Raw genomic sequence first — 20,476 nt, forward strand, 5'->3', positions numbered from 1 at the left:
TTTACAAGCTCTGGGCAGTTTTCATGTATCATTTCCTAAATTATGGTATTTAAATTTTAAAAGCTTTTTTTCAGGTTCTTCTGGGAGATTTAGGATCCTTAAGTTGTCTGTGTACAACCTTTCTTTGACATAAATGGCTTTTGCTTGTATACTAATCATGTGCTGTTTCTGTTTTACTACCATTTCTAGATTGTCCTTTACTGCATTGTATTTGTATTCCAAATCCATTCTCTCCACTTGCCACCATGGTGCAAGTGTTTCTGTTATAGGTATTTGCTCTCTTCTAACTCTTCTCAAAGTTTCTGTTTTTTAAACTATTCTGGAATGACCTGCCATTCTTCCGTGCTCCCTGGAATTCTGTATTACATTCAAAATTGTTTTATATACCTTTGTTTCATAATATTTACTTAGAAAAAAATATATTATTTTTAACATTTCATCATGTTAAGGTACAATGCATGCAGTTCATGTAAGAATATTTTATTGGTCAGGGAAGCTAGGGACAATTAGATTGATATCAGGAGGGGAGAAATTGGATCAGGGAACACAGGAAAGCTTCCTCAGGAAAATGTCATTCCTATATCAATTGGACTTATACAGAGTTGTGAGAGTCAAATAAAATGTATGTATGTGTATTCACACATGCATATATATGTTTATATGTATGTATACCTATATGTATAAACACATAGGTACATATGCAAGTGTGTATATTATATATACATATACACATACACCTAGACATATACATACACGTACAAATATATATATATATGTATACATATATATATACACACACATATACATGAGAATCTATGAACCTCAAAGCCCTTTATAAATGTTAGGTATTATAATTTTCTTATTGCAGTTTTAATTACTGCAGAGCTGTCATATTTATTGTCTTGATGTTGTGGGATGAGAGAATTAGGTTGAAAATAACAACAATAAAATACACATACTATTTTGGCTTTTTGAGTTCTGGTTTCTCCATTCCGGGGTGTATGAGGAAGGATATTGTTTAATATTTCCCAATTTATCTCCTAAGATGTCTATTTGATTCTATGTTGTCCTTTATTTTTTAGGCCTCCCAACCACTCTTCAAAGTCCCAGTGACCATTCCATAATCTCTTCTCTAATTATTGGATAATTAATTATCTTTTGTAGTTTTCTGCTAGAGTTCTTTTACTCTATGATATTCATTGTATTAGACATTTCTATCTGCTTAGTTATTTCCTTCTTTTCTCTACTGATTTCTACATACACCCCTCCCTTTTAATTTTTACAGATTTGTGTGTCATCCTTTCACAAGGAATATGCTACTTTTCTCTGGATATTTTCTAGTTTTAGTATTTATTGAGTTGAATGCAGCAAGCACCCTAATTACATTTTCAAACAGTCAGTTCCTAAATCCCAGGATATTTATGATCATGTAGGTTGTGGAAAGGGTTTTTAATTCATCTTTAATATTTTAAAAAGAATAAGTACATTGTTATTTTATTTTGGAATATAACTTACTTTGTATTTCACTCAATGTTGATTCCCAACCCCAGTTTTATTTTGATCATTGTTGATATAGAAAAAAAATAATAACTATTATGATTACTGTCTGTATACTTCTGGTTTATGTTAATTTAAAAATCTTTGACATGAATTTAAATATATATATGACTTATGTTCTTTTTCTGGAAGAAGGAAAAGTGTCAAAGTTTTAAGTTTGTTTAGTCATTCTTTCTACTTTTCTATATAGTATATGGATGAGAAATCAAAAACATGCTAAAAATTAGTGTTTACAGTGTTGTTTTGAGACACCAAAGATAAATTTCTCTTGAAAATCTATATCATGTTTTAGTACAAGTCAGGTTAATATAATAATCTACAATAGTGATTTTTAACCTTAAAAACATATCCACTGAGGATATTGGTAATTTTAAAAATACTTTTAACATAGCAAAAATGAACTCACAACTATTTTAGGCTTCCCACTTTGGTATTAAAATTAGCATTTTTTATTTATAAAGATTACTGATATTTTTCTTTTAGAAATCTATATTGGTTACATCAAAAAATTTTCTTACAAAAAATCCTCATCAATAATAAATATTACCTCTTATTAATCCATATTTTAGTTTAACTTGGGCTCATGGCAAGTTACTTCCTCAGGGAATGTTATATTCTTTACAAGAGAATGTGATGAGCCACAGACCCTAGAGAATTAAATTGTGAAAACAATCTTGATTTTGTACATACTAATATAGATCTGTTATTCCCTTTCCACTTCTATCACAACACATTTTAAATTGTGGCTGATCTTTTATGCAAATAGCTGTCTTATTAGACATTGTGGCTGTATGTGCTAATGTCTCTGTAGGCTTCTTGGTAGTTTGCTATCCAATCATCAAAGCAGTCGAAATGAATGATGATTACCGCATAGCTTTGAAGAACAAAGAAAAGTCACAATATTTTAGAGGTTCTAGATATCTGATTCACTGGTAGTTTGAACTGTACAGATAAACAGGGGAATTTCAGTAGCTCATTTTAAATAGCCTTTAGTTATTTTTTTTTTCATAAAAAGAAAATGACTTTTCCTATGCCTCTGATTTAGTACCCACAGTGAAAATTAAATATTTTTCATTAACAATTGTTGCAATGACAGTAATAATAAAAATAATGGTATTTATCAAATTTTATGTCCTTATTTTGTGTGCTTCTCAAATTATATTTTGAATTTGGGTTCTGAAAGAGATACATAAAGTTATTTACAAAGGGATATAGAAAACTGAGAAAAAATACTTTTAAAAAGCCTCATAAAAATTTAAAAAGCAACCCTGTTTGTTGTGTTCTTTGTTAGTGTCTATTGACTTCTATTTTCAATTATCACCATAATATATATTTATATACTATTATTATGTTTGAAATAGATTTGAAAGATGAGGTATCCTTGAAATTAAAAAATAAAAAAGAACAACAACAAAAAAATTATATATTAAGAAAGCTGAAGATGTGGAATGGAGGTAGGTCTCAGTTGTCAGCATTATACCAATGGAACAAGCTTTGAAATGCCTTATGAAATTGCAGAGACTTCAGAGGCAAGCCCTCTGACAGAATGCATTTGCCATCCAAGGACCAGAGTACCTAGCTCTAGGTAAGATTATCACCAGAACATTAGTTGTCAGGATCTTTTTCTTTTCTTTCTTTCCCTCCTCCCTCCTCCTTCCCTCCCTTCCTTCTTTCCTCCTCCCTCCCTCCTTCCTTTCCTTCCTTTTTTCCTTCCTTTCTTCCTTCCCTCTCTTCTTTCTCTTTCTCCTCCTCCTCCTCCTCCTCTTCTTCTTCTTCTCCTCCTCCTCTTCCTTCTTCTTCCTCCTCCTCTTCTTCCTACTGCTCCTCCTCCTCCTCTTCTTCTTCTTCTTCTTCAAAAAGTCATACACCAATGAAATCAAATGCCTTAAGTATTTGAAATAATAACAACAGTCAACATTTATAAAGTTATTTAAAGTTTACAAAATGCTTTATATATAGGTGTGTGTAAATATATATATTACTAGAGTATCACAGCAACCCTAGGTTGGTAATTATTATATTCATTTTAAAGATGATGAAACTTAGACTAAGAGAGGGTAAGTGACTTGCTGTAGTAGCAACATGATATTCACAGTGCCTACAGCTGCTATGAATATGCCAGCATAATTCTGAATCATAAAATATAACAGACTCTCCATATGGAAGACAGACCCAAAATATTTGTTCAAATACCAGAAAGCCAAATCCCAACACCAGAAAGTGAAATCCATCATAACATCAAAGATCTATAAATAATAACAATGCAGGGGGCATTGTTATTTATTACCAAATTTTACCTTAACTCCTATATTATACTATTCCCAAGCCTTCCCCCTGCTAGGGCATAACCACAAATGAGCACTCACAGTTCACTGTCTGCTTCCTTTCTCTCCTTCAGCTCTAACAGCTCTGACCATCTTTCTCTGGGCTCTGTTCCATCCTTACTGCTCCACCTCTTCAGCCAACTCCTCGCATCACAGACTCATGTGACTTAGGCTTCCATATGACTGACTCAGGCAGTTCACATGGGCCTGTTAATGGATGGGAAAGATCTTCCCATTAAGCAAAAATGAATGAATAATACATTTGACTCCAAAATCTTTCATATCCATTACATAGGTTGATGGGAGTTTAGGAGGAACTGGTGTCAACCGAACTTTGCAACAATATAATAGGGATAACACAAAATAAGCACATAAAACAATATCTTAGGGTGGGGCTTGAGCATAAGCACCCCATGATTCCCTCCTTGAATGACTGGGGCCCAAAATCCTGGGGTAAGACGTGAAGGTCTTTTCTTCTGTAGCTATTTTCTGCTGAAATTGGATGTAGAACTGTCCTTGCCCCAAGAGGTCCTATTTGAGAGGTCAGTTCTTTAACTGGCATCTGGAGCTTAGCTGATGCCAGGTCAAGGGGTGACACATTACAGTCAAGTACAGAGGGTGACATCTGGCTTAAGCTATCAAGCATCTGCAGGTGGAGGGTACTAAGCCTGCAGGAAACAAATCTCACAAACATGTTTAACAGACAAAAAGCCAAAAAGAAACAAGGTGATGATAACCAGAAGCAGGGTTGGATGTAGGGTCAGTTGTGCTTCTGGAGTCCATGAACTCACTATCATAGCCTCATTCATGATAGAATATATGATGAGTTCAGGTACAATTTGGTAATGATCTTCTGAATAAACAACAGTTACAGTATTATCTTTCTCATGTGCTATAATTTCTACAGCCTTTGAAACATCATCTGGCTTTTGATTACCCATATATTAGCTCCCAATTTGATTCTATCAGTATAACCAAACCCTTCAGTTCCTCTGATAGTTATTTCAGACGGAAGGTCAGTTTTCACAAGGGGTATTGCTTTATAAGGAATAATGATCACTTGAACAATTCTTTAATTTTTACAAATTTATATGACTTCACCCAAATTTTGGAATGTCACAGTCATTTTTCCTTGATAATTAGAATCTATTACTCCAGCCAATACATGTATTCCTTGACCTGCTAATCCTGATTTAGGTTATATCTGTCTACATTTTCCAGTGGAGATTGTTCTTATTTCTTTTCTATCCAGTCAAAAGTCCTATGAAAAATGCAAATTATATCCTGCTGAACCAGGTGTTCCTGGATACAGTGCTAGGACGTCTTGCCTAACAGTCCAGTGCTCAATATTTGGGATCTTTTGTGTTTGTTGTTTTCTGATTTGCAGATTTGAGGTCATCATTCTGGCTAGAGGTGTACTTCCTCCCAATTGTCTATTATTCAAATTATGTAAAGCAGTGAGCAAATTATCCTTTCAATGTTGATACAAAACATTAGAACTTAACTGCCTTAACTATTCTTTCAATAATTCATTCTTTCAATATACCCAGATGCTTGTGGATAATATGAACTATGATACAGCCATTCTATATTGTTTAATATACATCTCTCAATTTTGTTACCTTTGAGATGTGACCCATTGTAACTTTGAATCTGCATTGGGGTTTCATAATATAGACTTGGATATCTAGGGTTTTACTGGTGTTTTTCTGGGTTGCATTCTTATAAGGACAAGCTGCTAGTGCATCTGAATAGGTGTCAACACAAGTGCATATAAATTTGCATCCTATCTTGGGGCAGAGGCCCTATATAATCTATCTGTCAAATTTGAGCTTTAATTTGCTATCTTTTATCTCCATTTACTACCTGAGGAACAATTTTTTTCCAACTGACATTTATGAAATTCCTCTGTTACCTATTTTAATATTAAATGATAAATACTGATACTTCAATCTTGTACCCACCTGTGTGTGGCCTAGACCCTGAATGGCAGGCTGTTTGGTGGACCCATTTTTCTAGTACCAGATCATCAATTGGTGTCAGAGTAGGCACAATATGTTTAGTAGCAATCTTTGCTAGTTGATCAGCATGTGCATTGTACTCTCATTCTGGTGTGGTAAGGGCCATGTGAGCATCTACATGAAAAACTGATAAATTAGTAACCACAGACATGTTCCTTATATCTTCCCATAATTCTTTGCCCCAGATTTGTTTGCCATGAATTTCCCACTTTTGATTTTTCCACATGGGCTTCCATGTAGAAGACCCTTTAGCTACTGCTCATGAATCAGTAAATATATGACACTGTCTTCCTTCTTTTATTCTAATGGCTTGATGTACTGACATAAGTTCAGCAAATTGACTATGTCCATCTGTCCCAGTACTTTCCAAAGTCCACCTGGTACATGGGTGATAGGCTATCACTTTCCTGTATCTTTTGTGGCCCAAATATTTTGCTGTCGCATCAGTAAACCATGCATGTTTCTTTTGTTCTTCAGCTAATCCATCATATCCCTCATTCCACTGAACCAAGGATTGTACCAACTATTGCTTTGGTTCAGGGGGTATATTATTTCCCTCAGCATCTAAGTTTGCTATTGATTCATGTAGGGCAGAAACTCCACTTTTGTCTGTTTTAGATATATTTTGTATATGCCATTTCCATGTAATTGTGCTAGTCTCTTGTGCATGTCCAATTCTGGGAGAAGCTGGGGTACTCATTATATACATATACGTATATACATATATACATATACATACACACACACACACACATATATATATACGTGTATATATATATATATAATCAGGATTCCAGACCTTAATATTACTTCATGGCCCAGAGTCAGTTGTTTGGTCTCTACCAAAGCCCAATATGCAGCTAACAATTGCTTTTTAAAAGGGGTAGATTGAACTCCAGATGAAGGGCCCATATCTTTGAAGGTTTTCACCCTGAGAACACCAGGGATGATAATCAAATTAGTGACTTTTGTGAATTTGTGAACCAAAGAGGAGGATTGCATTTTAATTTCAAAAAGACTTTTTAGCCAACAAGAGTTGCTAGGAGGCATATTTCCCTGGGGCCTCTTAGACCAAAACCCTAAGGGTACATTTCAACTTTGTTGTTTCTTGCCATAAACTTCAATCTGCATATTCATCCTGTACAATCACTTTTAATTCCACCAGACCATTTTGCATAGGTCATAAATCTAGGGGCAGTTGTATAGCAGCCTTGGCCTCTTCAAAAGCTTTACTCTGCTCAAGTCCCCAATCCAATTCATTTTCTTCTGAGTAAATTCATATAAGGGTTTCAGAATCTGTCCCAGATGCAATATATGATGTTGCCAATATCCAAACAATTCTGTAAACTTTGGGGTCTTTTTCTTATTGGTAAGGATAGGAAAATCCTGAATCGTTTGTCGGGCTTAGAGAAGAATCTCTTGTAGCCCTTTATTCCATTGACTACCCCAAAATTTTACATTTTGAGCTGGCCCTTGAATCTTTGCAGGGTTAATTTCCCACCCTTTGCTTTTCATATGCTCAATTAAAAGCATCAAATTCTTCACTTCTTTTGCATTTTTTCCCTGTATCATAATATCATCTATGTAGTGGGTAAGCTGTATGCGAGGTAACTTTAATTCATCCAAATGTTCAGCCACAATCCTATAAACAGTAGGACTATGCAGATATCCTTGTGACAAGTGGGGAGAAGTATATTGTCTGCCCAGCCAAGTGAAAGCAAACTGGTCTCATTGTTTAGCGTCTATTCCTATAGTAACGGAAGTATTGGTTAAATCAATAACTGCCTACCAAGTCCCATCATTTTTCTGGATCCTTTCTGTTAAGGTGATGGTATCTGGAACAGCAGCACACAAGGGGGAGAATCACCTTATTCAGTTGTCTATAATCCACTATCATTCTCCACATCCCATCTGACTTTTGTACTGACCATATAGGATTATTCCATCTTGTGGTGGTAGGGACTAACACTCCAACCTCAACATATTCCTTTACAGTATTGATAATTTTATCTTGCCCACCTGAAACACTATGCTGCTTTAAATTACTTTACTTTAAATTACTTTAATTACTTCAGAAGGTTCAGGTAAAGTGATTGAGTCCATTTTTATTTTTCCCACTAAAACTGTATTAATTGCTATCTTCCTTACTGCAAATTGGTATCTCCTCTCAAGTAAATTTATTTTAGAAAGTCATACCTCTCAATATAACTATTCCAATGATATACTCAGTAATGGGCACAATGACCACGGTATATTCTTTCTTAGAGAATTATTCAATTGTTATCATTAGTTTAACTTGTCTATCTGATATTTTAGCCCCTCCCAGTCCTATGATGGTTATAGAATTTCCTGTTTGAATTTGTCCGTTTCCATATATAGGGGCAGCCTCTGCCCCAGTATCTATTAATGCCCTAGTTTCAGTATTTCATCCATTTTCCCAATATATGGTCAAATTGATATGGGACCTATAATCTTGTCTGTGTATTTCTTTAATCTGAACTGGGGCTTGACCAATTTTCTATTCTCTCTGAAGATGTGACAAACTTGGATACAAGAATTCAGGAGGATCTGTAGGTGCAATTCTTACTTCCCTATTCTGACTGATATTAAGCCCCTTTTCTCAGTACATTTTATATAGTTAATTAGTTGAAATACCATCTATTCTTCCAACATCTACCCCTGCTTTCAGGAGAGCAGTAAATAATTCTTTTCTTGTCAATCTATTCTGACTTTGAATCCTCTGGCTACTTACTCTTCTTTCTCAAGGAAATTTATCTTTTCCCTATTCCCCTAAATCACTTAACTATGAAATCTTATCCGGCACATCCGAAAGAGAGTGCCATATCTCCCCAATTATTAAAGTCAGAATTAGGTGCTTTTAAGCAAGAGGAGCTGTCTTCACTATGACATTTCTATGAAAAACTGCTCAGGGGGTACTATGATAAGCATCGGCATCTCCAACCATGATAGCTGTCTTGATTACCTCTTCCTTTAACTTTCTCATACAAATTCTGAGTAGCAAGGTCTGTCTCCACTAGTCCACATAAAGTTAGTAGGATATTGTCTGCTACATCTGTCCACAGCTAAAGCTAACAGATTAATTGCATTTTTATCTCCTTCCATATGGTGATCCCTAAAAACTTGCGGTACAAAAGGATTCTGACCAATTCCTATAAATTTCAAGCAATCTATGTTATCTATCAATACTTCTACGTCCCCTTCATCACTGATTCTCACCATCCAAGACACAAAGGATTCTCCTATCCTTTTTATTATTAATATATCAGTTACCTCCTACTGAGTAAAATCCTCAATTACCTACCTAAACACTGTATGACCTCCCTGGTTTTCTTGCTTACTTCTTAGTATTGGGTGAACATTTACACTAGTAAAAGCCTCTTTATCTAACTTTGTTTCATTTTCCTCCTATGCATTCTCCTGGCAATCATCAGGTCCCCAACTAGTCCCAGTCTGTGCAAAGGCTGCATGCACATTATTTTTGTTAATTTTTTTCTTCTTTTTCTGAGTGAAATCCCCAATTGCCCTCTCTTCTGCTATCCATCTAGGTTGCTCTTTTAAAGGAGACCCTGGGGGGCAGCTGGGTGGCACAGTGAATAGAGCACCGGCCCTGGAGTCAGGAGGACCTGAGTTAAAATCTGGTCTCAGACACTTGACATACTTACTAGCCATGTGACTTTGGGCAAGTCACTTAACCCCAATTGCCCTCCAAAAAAAGCAAAAAAAAAATAGGATACAGGAAAGCCTGAAAGCTGTTGCACATCTCAGTTTTCTCTTTCCATAGTTTGTCTCTGCTTTTACACATAAGGTGATAATTTGTTAGCAAGGCCCAGCCTCTCCTCCATAACCCTGCCACTTCTTTCCCCAGTTCTATTGGTATTCCTTGCAAACATCTTTCCAAATCTCTAGTTTCTCACTTCTGTTGCCTCAATTCACAGTTTTCACAGAGTTCTGTACTTTTAGCCCATTCTCTCTCCAGGGAGGAATAAGGTAAATCTTCCCACACCAGGATGTCCATTTTTCTTTCCCTAAAGCCCTTCTGTCTCCAAATAGAGGTCTGATATTTTGCAATCCCATCCCCATCACCATATGTAGTGCCAATGTGATATTCACAGCATCTACTATGAATATGCCACCATAATTCTGAATCACAAAATATAACACCCTCTCCACATGGAAGACAGAACCAAAACATTTATTCAAACACCAGAAATTCAAATTCCAATACCAGAAATCCAAATCCATAATAGCAGCAAAGAAATCTACACATAATTATAATACAGGGGGCATTGCCATCCCCAAACCTTTTCCCTGCTTGGGCCTTCCAATGAATAAATACTCACAGCTCACTGCCTACTTCCTCTCTCTCCTTCAGCTCTAATTGCCCTGACCAACTTCATCTAGGCTTTGCCTCACCCTTTCTATTCCACCCTTCCTGCTCTACCTGTTCAGCAAGCTCCTCCCACCACAGACTCATGTGACTCAGGCTTCCACATTACTCAAGCAGGCCACATGGGCCTATTAATAAATGGGAAAGATCTTCCTAATAAGCAAAAAAAAAATTAACAATACACTTGCTTAGTAATTAACTGAGGTCTGTTTGACCCAATGTTCTAGAGGCCCTTCCCCCAATTTTTGTCTCCCCCTTAAGGTACAGCAGTCAAAATTATTTTTTGGTATTGTGGCAGCTAGGTGGTACCAGAGTTCAAATCAGACCTCAGACACTTACTAGGTATATGACCCTGGGCAATTCACTTAACTCTGTTTGCCTCAGTTTTCTCATCTATAAAATGAGCTGGAGAAAGAAATGGCAAACCACTCCAGTATCTTTGCGAAGGAAATTCCAAATGGGATCATGAAGAGTCAGACAAGAATAAAGTGACTGAGCAACAATAATAACTTGCTTACAAAGATTTTCTTTAGACTTTATTTCTTTTTATATGTGATTTAGTTTTATTTCTTAACATTTTGTGATTATTTTATTTCTTGAATAGGTATTTTAGAGACCCAACATGGGCAGAAAGGATGCTTCCACTTTAAAACTTCCTGTTGATCAGTATAGAAAGCAGATTGGTAAGTAACATAATCTTTCATTCTCGAGTAAATTTAGGAACCCATCAATTGTTGCTTTCCTATCCCATGACTGAAAAACTCACTTTCTTTTCTCTTATTCATTTAGACTTAGATTTGCCAAAGTGAAAGCCTTCTTCCCTGGCTAACTCTCTTCAATCATCTTTATCCATATCAGTCTCCCTGTTCCAAAATCTTGAACAACTGGAATCTGTTCCATTATGCCCTCCTGAATAAAGTTGTTACCAAATATTTCTTCACCTTCGACTCTTCCTCTTATACTCTTTCTAGGACTTGTTTCAGTATAAATTTATCTCTGGCCACCCTCTCCACTACTGGATGTATCTTCTTTGATGTCCCAGAACTATTGACCCAGGAGAAGAAGGAAGCATACACCTTGCTTCATACCTGTCCTCTGCTACCATTACTCAGACACCTCCTCTTTTGAAGTCACTTGCCTATATTACCCTGTCCACATCTCCTATTTCCCAGGTCACTTACTTTTCTTTCCTAAGAAATTTAGGACTTGTCTCCATCTTTTCTCCTTTTAAACATTCTCTAAATATTTCCATCTTATGTATTGTTCCCACTTAGGAGCAGAATCTAGAACTTTGGTAAACTTTTACATTAAAATAGAAGGCAGAGGATTATAGATTTAGATGATAGCTTAGAAGAGGAAGAGGAGCCAGAGAAGAATACACAGGAGTGGGTAGAGAAGTGAGAAAATAGCCTAGAGAAAAAGAGAGTATCAAAGAGAAGAGGATGCTTGACAGTATTAAGGGCTTCAGAAATTTCCAGAAGGAAAATGTTTGAGAAAAGACCATTAGATTTTACCATTAAAAGATCATTGGTAATTTTGGAAAGAGCAGCTTCAGCTGATGAGACTGGAAACCAGTTTTCAGAATGGTCAGAAGACAGTGAGAAAAAAGAAAATGGAGGTATTGACTCAGGACAGTTGTCACAAGTTTAATCACTAAAGGGAGGAGACATGCAGACTCATTGTAAGTGATGATGACTCAAGAAAGGGTTTCTGGAGCATAAGGAGGACATACACATGTTTGTAGACAGGAATGGATCATTCAATACATAGGCAGAGATTGAAGATTATCATGGGGATGACAGAGGAGATATTCTGCTGGAGAAGGGTTAGAATGGGATCAATCACTTGTACACATTGACGAAGGTCTAGTTTAGCTGGATTGTAGAGTTAAACAAGAGGAATAATATATTATGACACTTGGAAAATAGGTTGGAGTCCTGTTATGAAGAACAAAAATGCCAAATTAAGGACTTTCTATTGGATCCTAGAACAATAGGAAAATACTGGAGTCAATTGAAAAGGAGAGTGACTTAGCCAGATCTATGCTTTAAGGAAAATCACTTGATAGATGTCTGTAAGGAGGAATTGATTAGGGAGGAAGACAGGAAGATCATTTATAAGATTATTGTTTGTAGTCTAGGTGAGAGGTATTTTGAGAACCTAGATTAATATAGTGACTCCATTAGAAGGGGCTGTATGGCAGGGGTGTGGGAGTTAGCTTGACCAACTAGCAAGAGCCAATTGTTAAATATTTGGTGTGAGGTCACATGTGGCCTAAAGGCTTCAGGTTCCCCACCACTGACAGACCTAAGAAAGTGATGGAGAAAATGTTAATAATGTAGATTAAACTTAAAAGTGTGTCATGCATATTTTTTTTTAACATTCACCACCATACCACTGGATGTGATAAATGTTGTGAAGGAAGATATGGCAAGATTTGCAAATTATTAGATATGTTAGATGAGAGAGAATGAGGAATCAAGAAAGACACTGAGGTTACCATCCTTTGAGACTAGAATAATGGATATGCTTTCAGTAGAAACAGAGAAGTTCAGAATAGGAAAGGGTTTGGAAGCAAGATAATGATTTCTTTTTTGTGCCTTTTGATTTTTATGTGGTATATCTGTGGGATATGTCTGTGAGGTATCCTGTTTGAAATGACCGTTAGATATTTTAGTGATTATGGGACTGAAACTCAGCAAGGAGACTGAGGCTGAATATAGAGATCTAGGAGTCATCTATGTCTGAGTTATGAGGTTAAGAGACTTACCATTGATGAAATCACAGCTCTATTGGAGTTTATCTTATATTCAATGTGATATATGTCATAATGTAGATATATTATTTCATATAAATGTATAATTTTATATAAATTCCTATAAAATTCCCATAAATTTACTGATAGCAACAAATGTATTCATTTGATACTGATGATTAACTAGATAGGTGGGTTTTTTCTAAGATCAAAAAGAAGAGGAAAAATTAGCATAATTCATCAATACATTGAAATATTTTGAAAATATGTGCAATGTACAACATATATAGACCTTCTTCCTGTTCAAAGGGGTGGAGTTGGGCTATCTTATCATTTCTTCTTTTCAAATCATGCTATTTTTTTATTTTTGGAGGGCAATTGGGGTTAAGTGACTTGCCTGAGGTCGCATGGCTAGTTTTTGTGTTAAGTGTCTGAGGCTGGATCCAAACCCAGGTCCTCCTGACTCCAAGGCCGGTGCTCTATTCACTTCGCCACCTAGCAGCCCTGTCAAATCATGCTTCTTTATCATTTTGAAACACTGGCTTTTTATATTTTTGTTATTGTTTTTTCCATTTTTTTAATCATTATATACTTTTCTTGGCTTTGCTTACTGACTTTACTATGCATCAGTTCATGTAGATTTTTTCTATGCTTCTCTGTCTTGATAACATTCATCCTTTCTTGCAACAAAATAATATTCTATTACATCCATGTACCACGTTGTTTAGAGATTTCCTAATCACTGGGCATGTACTTATTTCTAGTTCTTTGCTACAAAAAAGTGCTACTATGAATATTTTGGTGGATATGGAAACTTTTTTCTGATCAAAAGCCTCCAAGAGTATAAGCCTAGTATTAGAATTTGTGGGTCAGATAGTATGGACATTTTAGTCACTTTATTTCCATAATTTCAAATCACTTCCCCATATGCCCATATTAATTCTCAACTCCACCACAAATGTGTCTGATATACCATAATGCCTCCAAATTGACTTCACTTTTTATCATTGCTAATTTGCAGTGTTAGGTGAAACCTCAGGTTTGTTTTGATTAGAATTTCTCTTATTAATAATTAGGAGCATTCTTTATATGGTGGTTAATAATATGTAATTCTTTTGAAAACTCTTTGTTCATATACTTTGTTCACTTATATGTTGGGGAATGACTTTTGGTCATTCATACATATAGATATACACATACATACATGTAGGTACATAGATGTAATTTGCTTGTATAATCTTGGATATACTTATATACATTGTAACTAGGTATGTGTATACATACACACATATATATGCATGTGTATAACATCATATATATACATGTATGACACCAAATCTTTGTAAAAGAAATTTGATAAAAGATTTTTTTTGCCATTTGACCATTTCCCTTTTTATCCAAGATAAATCAGTTATATTTGTGCAGAAACCTTTTCAGTTTTATATAATCAGAGTTAACTCTTATCTTCTGTGATTACCTCTTTCCTATGTTTAGTTAAAGAATACATTTACTATTTAGATCTTTAAGATATATAAAATGGACTTTTCTTCCAATTTTTTAGTATGATTTTTGATATTAAGGTCATGATTTCATTGAGAATATACTATGAAATATTGTCTAAGCTATTGGTTCATGCCTAATTTCTGAAAAAAAAATCTTTCCAGTTTCCCCAATATTTTATAAAAAAAGAGAGTTCTTTCTTAAATAATTTATATTTTCTAATTTATTGAACCCTAGATTACTGGATTCCATTATTTGTAATTCTTACTTTCTAGTGTGTTCCACTCATTTCCTATCCTTTTTATTTTTTAACCAATACCAGGTGGTTGTGATGACTGCTGCATTATAATATAGTTTGAGGTTAGGAAGTATTATTATCCTCTGTTCCCACCTTTTTTCGTCATTTCACTGGATATTAAAGATATTTTATTTTTCCAAGTGAATTTTGTTTTTACCCTGTTGATTTATATCAAGTATTTCATTGATAATTTGATCAATTGAACATCAAAATTGTATTAATCAGTAGAACATTAACATTGAAATAACTTTAATAGGAATGTTATTTGTAGTATGTTGCTTATTGCAATACTATCACATATTCTATTAGGTTTATTGCATCATATTGTCAACAAATAGGTCCGTTTTTTTCCTGCTTACTAATGTTTACATCTTTAATTTCTTTATCATATATTCAAATTCTTACTAGGATTTGCAAAACTATATCAAATAACAGTGAGGAGAATGAATGTCTTTGTTTACCCTTATATTTATCAGAAAACTTTCCAGTGTATCCTCATTGCAAGTGATGATTGCTTTTGGTTTTATATAAATATTTTTATGATATTGAAAAGGATCCCTCTGTGTCAAAATTTGTAGTGTTTTTAGCACGGACAAATTTTTTGTCTCTTTTTTATTTTTTTAGTTTACATCATTCATTTCCACAGGATTTTGAGGTATAAATTTTCTCCCCATTTTTCCCTTACCACCACCCCAAAACAGTGATCCTGCTGAATATCCCCTCCTCCAATCTCTTCTCTCCCATGTGTTGCCCCATCCCCCCTCTGACTTTCCAGTAAGGCATAGTGGATCTCTACGCCCCAATGCCTATATATCTTATTTCCCAGTTGCAGATAAAATAATATTAATAATAATTATATATATTTAAACATTTGATTTTAAAACTTTGAATCCTAGATTCATTCCCTTCCTCCCTTGTCAACCACCGTTACTGGGAAGATAAGCAATTCCATATAGGTTGTACATGTGTACCTATGTAAAACATTTCCATAGTGGATATATTGTGAAAGATTGACTATATTTCCCTCCATCCTATCCCAACCCCCACTTATTCTAGTCTCTACTTTGATCCTGTCCCTTTTAAAAAGTGGGTGCTTCAAATTTCCCTCCTCCCCCAGCCTGCCCCCCCCTCCATTATCCCCTCTCTCATCTCTTTGCCCCCTACTCTCCTGTAGGGTGAGATACCTTATTTAGTGTGTATGTCATTCCCTCCCTAAGCCAAATTCAATGAGAATAAGTTGACCCATTCCCTTTTGCCTTCCTGTTCTTCCCCTCCATTGTAACAATTTTCCCTTGCCTCTTCTATATAATTTACCCCATTCTGTTTTTCCCCATCTCCTTTCATTGTATTCCTCTCTCACCTCTTAATTTCACCTTTTAAGTATCATCCCTTCCTATTAAATTGGTCCTGTGCCCTCTGTCTATGTATACTTGTACACATATATACACACATTCATATATGTATTCATACTCTCATATACCCTACTATATAGAAATTTATATATATATATATATATATATATATATATATTTCGATTCGCTCCAATTATTCTCATACTGAGAAAAGTTTAATAAGTTACAATTATCGTTTTTCCATGTAGGAATTTAAATAGTTTAACTTTGATAAGTTCCTTATGATTTCTTTTCCCTGTTTACCTTCTCATGCTTCTCTTGCTTCTTGTATCTGAATGTCAGATTTTCTATTCAACTCTGGCTTATTCATCAAGAATTCTTGAAAATCCTCTATTCCATTGAATGACCATATTTTCCCATGAAACATGATGCTCAGTTTTGTTGGGTAGGTGGTTCTTGGTTTTTAATTCCAGCTCCTTTGACCTCAGGAATATTATATTCCAAGCCCTTTGATCTCTCAGTGTAGCTACAGTATCCTGTGTTATCCTGATTGTGTTTCCACAATAATTCAATTTGTTTCTTCCTGGCTGCTTATAATATTTTCTCCTTGATCTGGGAAATCTGGAACCTGGCTATAATATTCCTAGCCATTTTTTTGGGGGATCTTTTTCAGGAGGTGATCAATAGATTATTTCAACCTCTATTTTGCCCTCTGGTTCTAAAACATCAGGGCAGTTTTCCTTGAGAATTTCTTGAAGGATGATTTCTAGGTTCTTTCTTTGATCATGGCTTTCAGGTAGTCCAATAATTTTTAAATTATCTCTCCTGGATCTATTTTCCTGGTTGGTGGTTTTTCCCATGAGATATTTCACATTGCCTTCTATTCTTTCATTTGTTTGGATCTCTTTAATAGTATCTTAATTTCTCATAAAGTCACTAGCTTCCATTTGCTCCAATCTAATTCTGAAGGAATCATTCTCTTCAGTGAGCTTTTGAGATTCTTTTACCATCTGGCAAATTCAGCTTTTTAAGGCATTCTTCTCCTCAATGCCTTTTTGAGCCTCTTTTGCCATTTGAGTTAATCTATTTTTTAAGGTTTATTTTCTTCAGTCAGGCTGTTGACTCTCATTTCATAATTTTCTTGCATTGTTCTCATTTCTCTTCCCAATTTTTCATCCACTTGTCTTATTTGGTTTTCAAAATCATTCTTAAGCTCCTCTATGGCTTGTAACTAGCCCATATTTTTCTTGGAAGCTTTTTATACAGGAGCTCTGTCTTTGCTGTCGTACTCCTTTTTCATGCTTTTATCCTTTTTGTCCCCAAAATAGGAATGTAAAGTTGGATTGCTCTGCTTGTTTTGCTTCCTTTGCTTGCTCATGGCTTTTTGCCACAGTAGGACTTTGCTACCAGACAGGGGAGCTTTGTCCCAATCCCTGGGCTTTTCTCAGCTGCTGGAGCTATTAGTTGGGTGCCCTATCTGAAGCCTCCATCTTCTCTGGCAAAATGGACATGCACCTCAGGACCTCTACCCTGGGCAGCAATCCAGATCCAAGTAGGTTAAAGCAAGAGCGATTACCCCTCAGACTGGTTGCTTGGTCCCTCTACAACATGCAGGCCAGGAGCTGAAGTAGCCATGTCACGGTGGCTGCACAAGTGCAGTGCCTCAGTTGCTTTTCCCTCCAGGGGGTGAAGGCTGGACTCACTCCCCAACTCCCAGTTCCCAAAGTCCACTCTGCACTGACTTCTCACTTTGTCCTTAGAATCTATGGGTTGATAATTCTGAAAACTGCCACAGCTGCTAGTGATCTGAATTCCTTCCAGCTGGTAGCTTGTTGTGGCTACCCTGAGGCTAAAACCTGGGCTTTGCCCAGGGCTGGGCTCAGCTCCCAGAGTGTTGTGCTGGCCCCTTCCTGCTGACCTGCTGGGCTATCTTCAGCAGGAAGTTAGCTTTTCTCTGTCATTTTGTGGATTCAGTAGATCCAAAGTTTGTTGAGAGTAATTTTTTACATTAATTTGAGGAGGTGGAAGCAGGAGCTGCATGGAAGTCCTGTTTTTACTCCGCCATCTTGACTCCCTGACATCCCAAAAAATAAATGGATTTTGTACTTTGTGAAAGATCTTATCTATCAATATCATGTAGTTTTGTATGATTTTGTTTTTATGTTAATTATGTTCATAACTTTCCTAATGTGGGACCATCTTTGCATCTTACTGGGTCATTTGGAATAATTTCTTGGATAAATTGCTATAGTATAGTTGACAGAATTTTATTTAAAATTTTTGAGTCAATACTCATTAATGATATTGGTGTATAGTTCTCCTGTCCTTTTACTTTCCCTGGTTTAGATATTAGAATTCTATCTCATAAAAAGAATCTGATTTGGGTGCTTTCCATTTTTGATAATAATTTGTTTAATTTTAATTATTCTTTAAAAGTTGATAGAATTCTATGAATCTATCAGGGAGAAAAATCTTTTTTTTCTTTGGTAGTTCCTTTGTAGCTAGTTCAGTTTCTTTTTGGATTATTTAAAACTCCATTTGAACTTTCAGTTTAGGTATTTTCCATTTTTGAGGTAGTCCTCTATTTGTGTGTGTGTGTGTGTTTGGTAGCATAAATTGTACATATGAGCTACAGATAATTATTTTTTCTTCTGCTTTTATTTTAATTTCACCTGGTCCATTTAACAATTTGTCGATTTTATTTTTGATGCTTTTCCTTTTAATCAGATTGGTGCAGATTTATCAATCGTATTAGTCTTTTGAAGGAAACACCATTTTGTTTTATTTGTCATCTTCATAATTTGGTTTCTTTCCCCCCCTCATCTTTAGTATTTATTTTGGTTTGCTTATTTATTGACTTTCTAATTTTAAAATATATTTTTAGTTCATTAGTCTTTCTTTTTTTCTATTTTATTAATATGTCTTTGAGGGATATGGTTTTCCCCTTCAGAGTATTTTAATTATATCCCAGAAATTTTTATTTTTTTTAGTTTATCATTATAATTTTCTTTCATATAATTTAAATTGTTTCTATGATTTGTTCTTTTATCCCTCATCATTTAGGATTTCTTTGTTAAGTCTCCATTTGGGTCTTTAGTTTGCTCCATGAACTAATTACTGTTTATTTATTATGTTTATTATTTTTACCTTTCTATATTTATCTTCAGGATCTCTTTTCCCTAATATATACTAATTTACTGTAAAAGTTCTATGTCGAGCTGAGAAATCTCTATATTCTTTAACAGTACCATTTAGAAGACACTTAAAGTCTTGTAGTCCCAGATTCTCTAGCAATTTTTTTGTCGATCTTTCTGTTTGACTTATCTGAAACTAAGAAAGGGATATTAATATCTCCTGTGGCTATTATATTACTGCCTATCTCTACAACTAATTCAGTTATCTTTTTGTTCATGAATTTACATGCTGAAGTATTTGGAGAACATTAGTTTAAAATTGAGACTGATTTTTTTTCTTTACTAAAGTTCCTTTCAGCATAACGTAATTTCCTTTTATTATCCCATTTTATGTTACAAACTTTAGTTTTTGTCTCATAACATGATCACAACTAACCATTTTTTAAATTTACCTGAAGCACAGTAATTTTTTTTTCTTGTACATCATTTTCATTTTGTGTATGTCTTTTTATAAAAAAATGTGTTTTGTGTAAGCAATAGATTGTGAGGTTTTGTTTTGGTATCCAATCTATCACATTCATTATATTGGGTTGTTTAATCCATTCATAGTTAAAGTTATGAGAGTTCAGTTTATATTTTACTCCATGTATCTTTATATTTCCCCAAATTAAGATTTTCCCACTTCCTCTGTAGCCACAATATTTTGTATCTTTAGTTATTTTAGCTTACTTAATTTTAAAGGCAATCCAAGTTTTTTCTGTCTCTCTTCTCCTCCCCTAGCCTGTTTGTTTATCCCTCTCTATAGTTTTAGAGTTTCACCTAAAAGTTTCTTTTTCCTTACTTTCTTTCATCTATCATTATTATTTATTTAATTCTTACCCTCTTTTTTCCACTCAACTAGTTAAATACAATTTCCTTTTCTTTCTTCCTCTTTAGTTTATTTTGCTCAGTTTTTAAAAAAAAGTTTCATTTTCTGTGCTTTTTCCTTTCATTCTCTTAATTATTTATCTTTTTTTACTGTCTCTTTTATTCTTTGATATATGGTCCTTATACTTATGTATTTCTTCTTTATTCTGTATAATTCTCATGCACTTAAAGCATCTAATCTACCTATTTTGGATTTCTTT

At 34.8% G+C, this 20,476-nt stretch overlaps 1 protein-coding gene across 5 annotated transcripts in view; it reads left to right on the top strand.

Moving 5' to 3' along the window:
- TRIQK (triple QxxK/R motif containing) overlaps positions 1-20,476 on the top strand; it is a 150,520-nt gene that overhangs the window by 71,099 nt on the left and 58,945 nt on the right. For all 5 annotated transcript variants that reach the window (XR_011168080.1, XM_069086652.1, XM_069086653.1 and 2 more), the window contains one exon: positions 10,915-10,993. Coding sequence is in view for 4 of the 5 variants with exons in the window: in XM_069086652.1 (XP_068942753.1) it covers positions 10,933-10,993 (61 nt within the window). In the remaining variant the exon portion in view is untranslated. The remainder of the gene's footprint in view (positions 1-10,914; positions 10,994-20,476) is intronic.

The sequence above is a fragment of the Petaurus breviceps genome, unplaced genomic scaffold (genome assembly GCF_028583685.1).
Source record: "Petaurus breviceps papuanus isolate PSGF00001 unplaced genomic scaffold, PetGlider_PUasm1.0 179, whole genome shotgun sequence".
Lineage (NCBI taxonomy): Eukaryota > Metazoa > Chordata > Mammalia > Diprotodontia > Petauridae > Petaurus > Petaurus breviceps.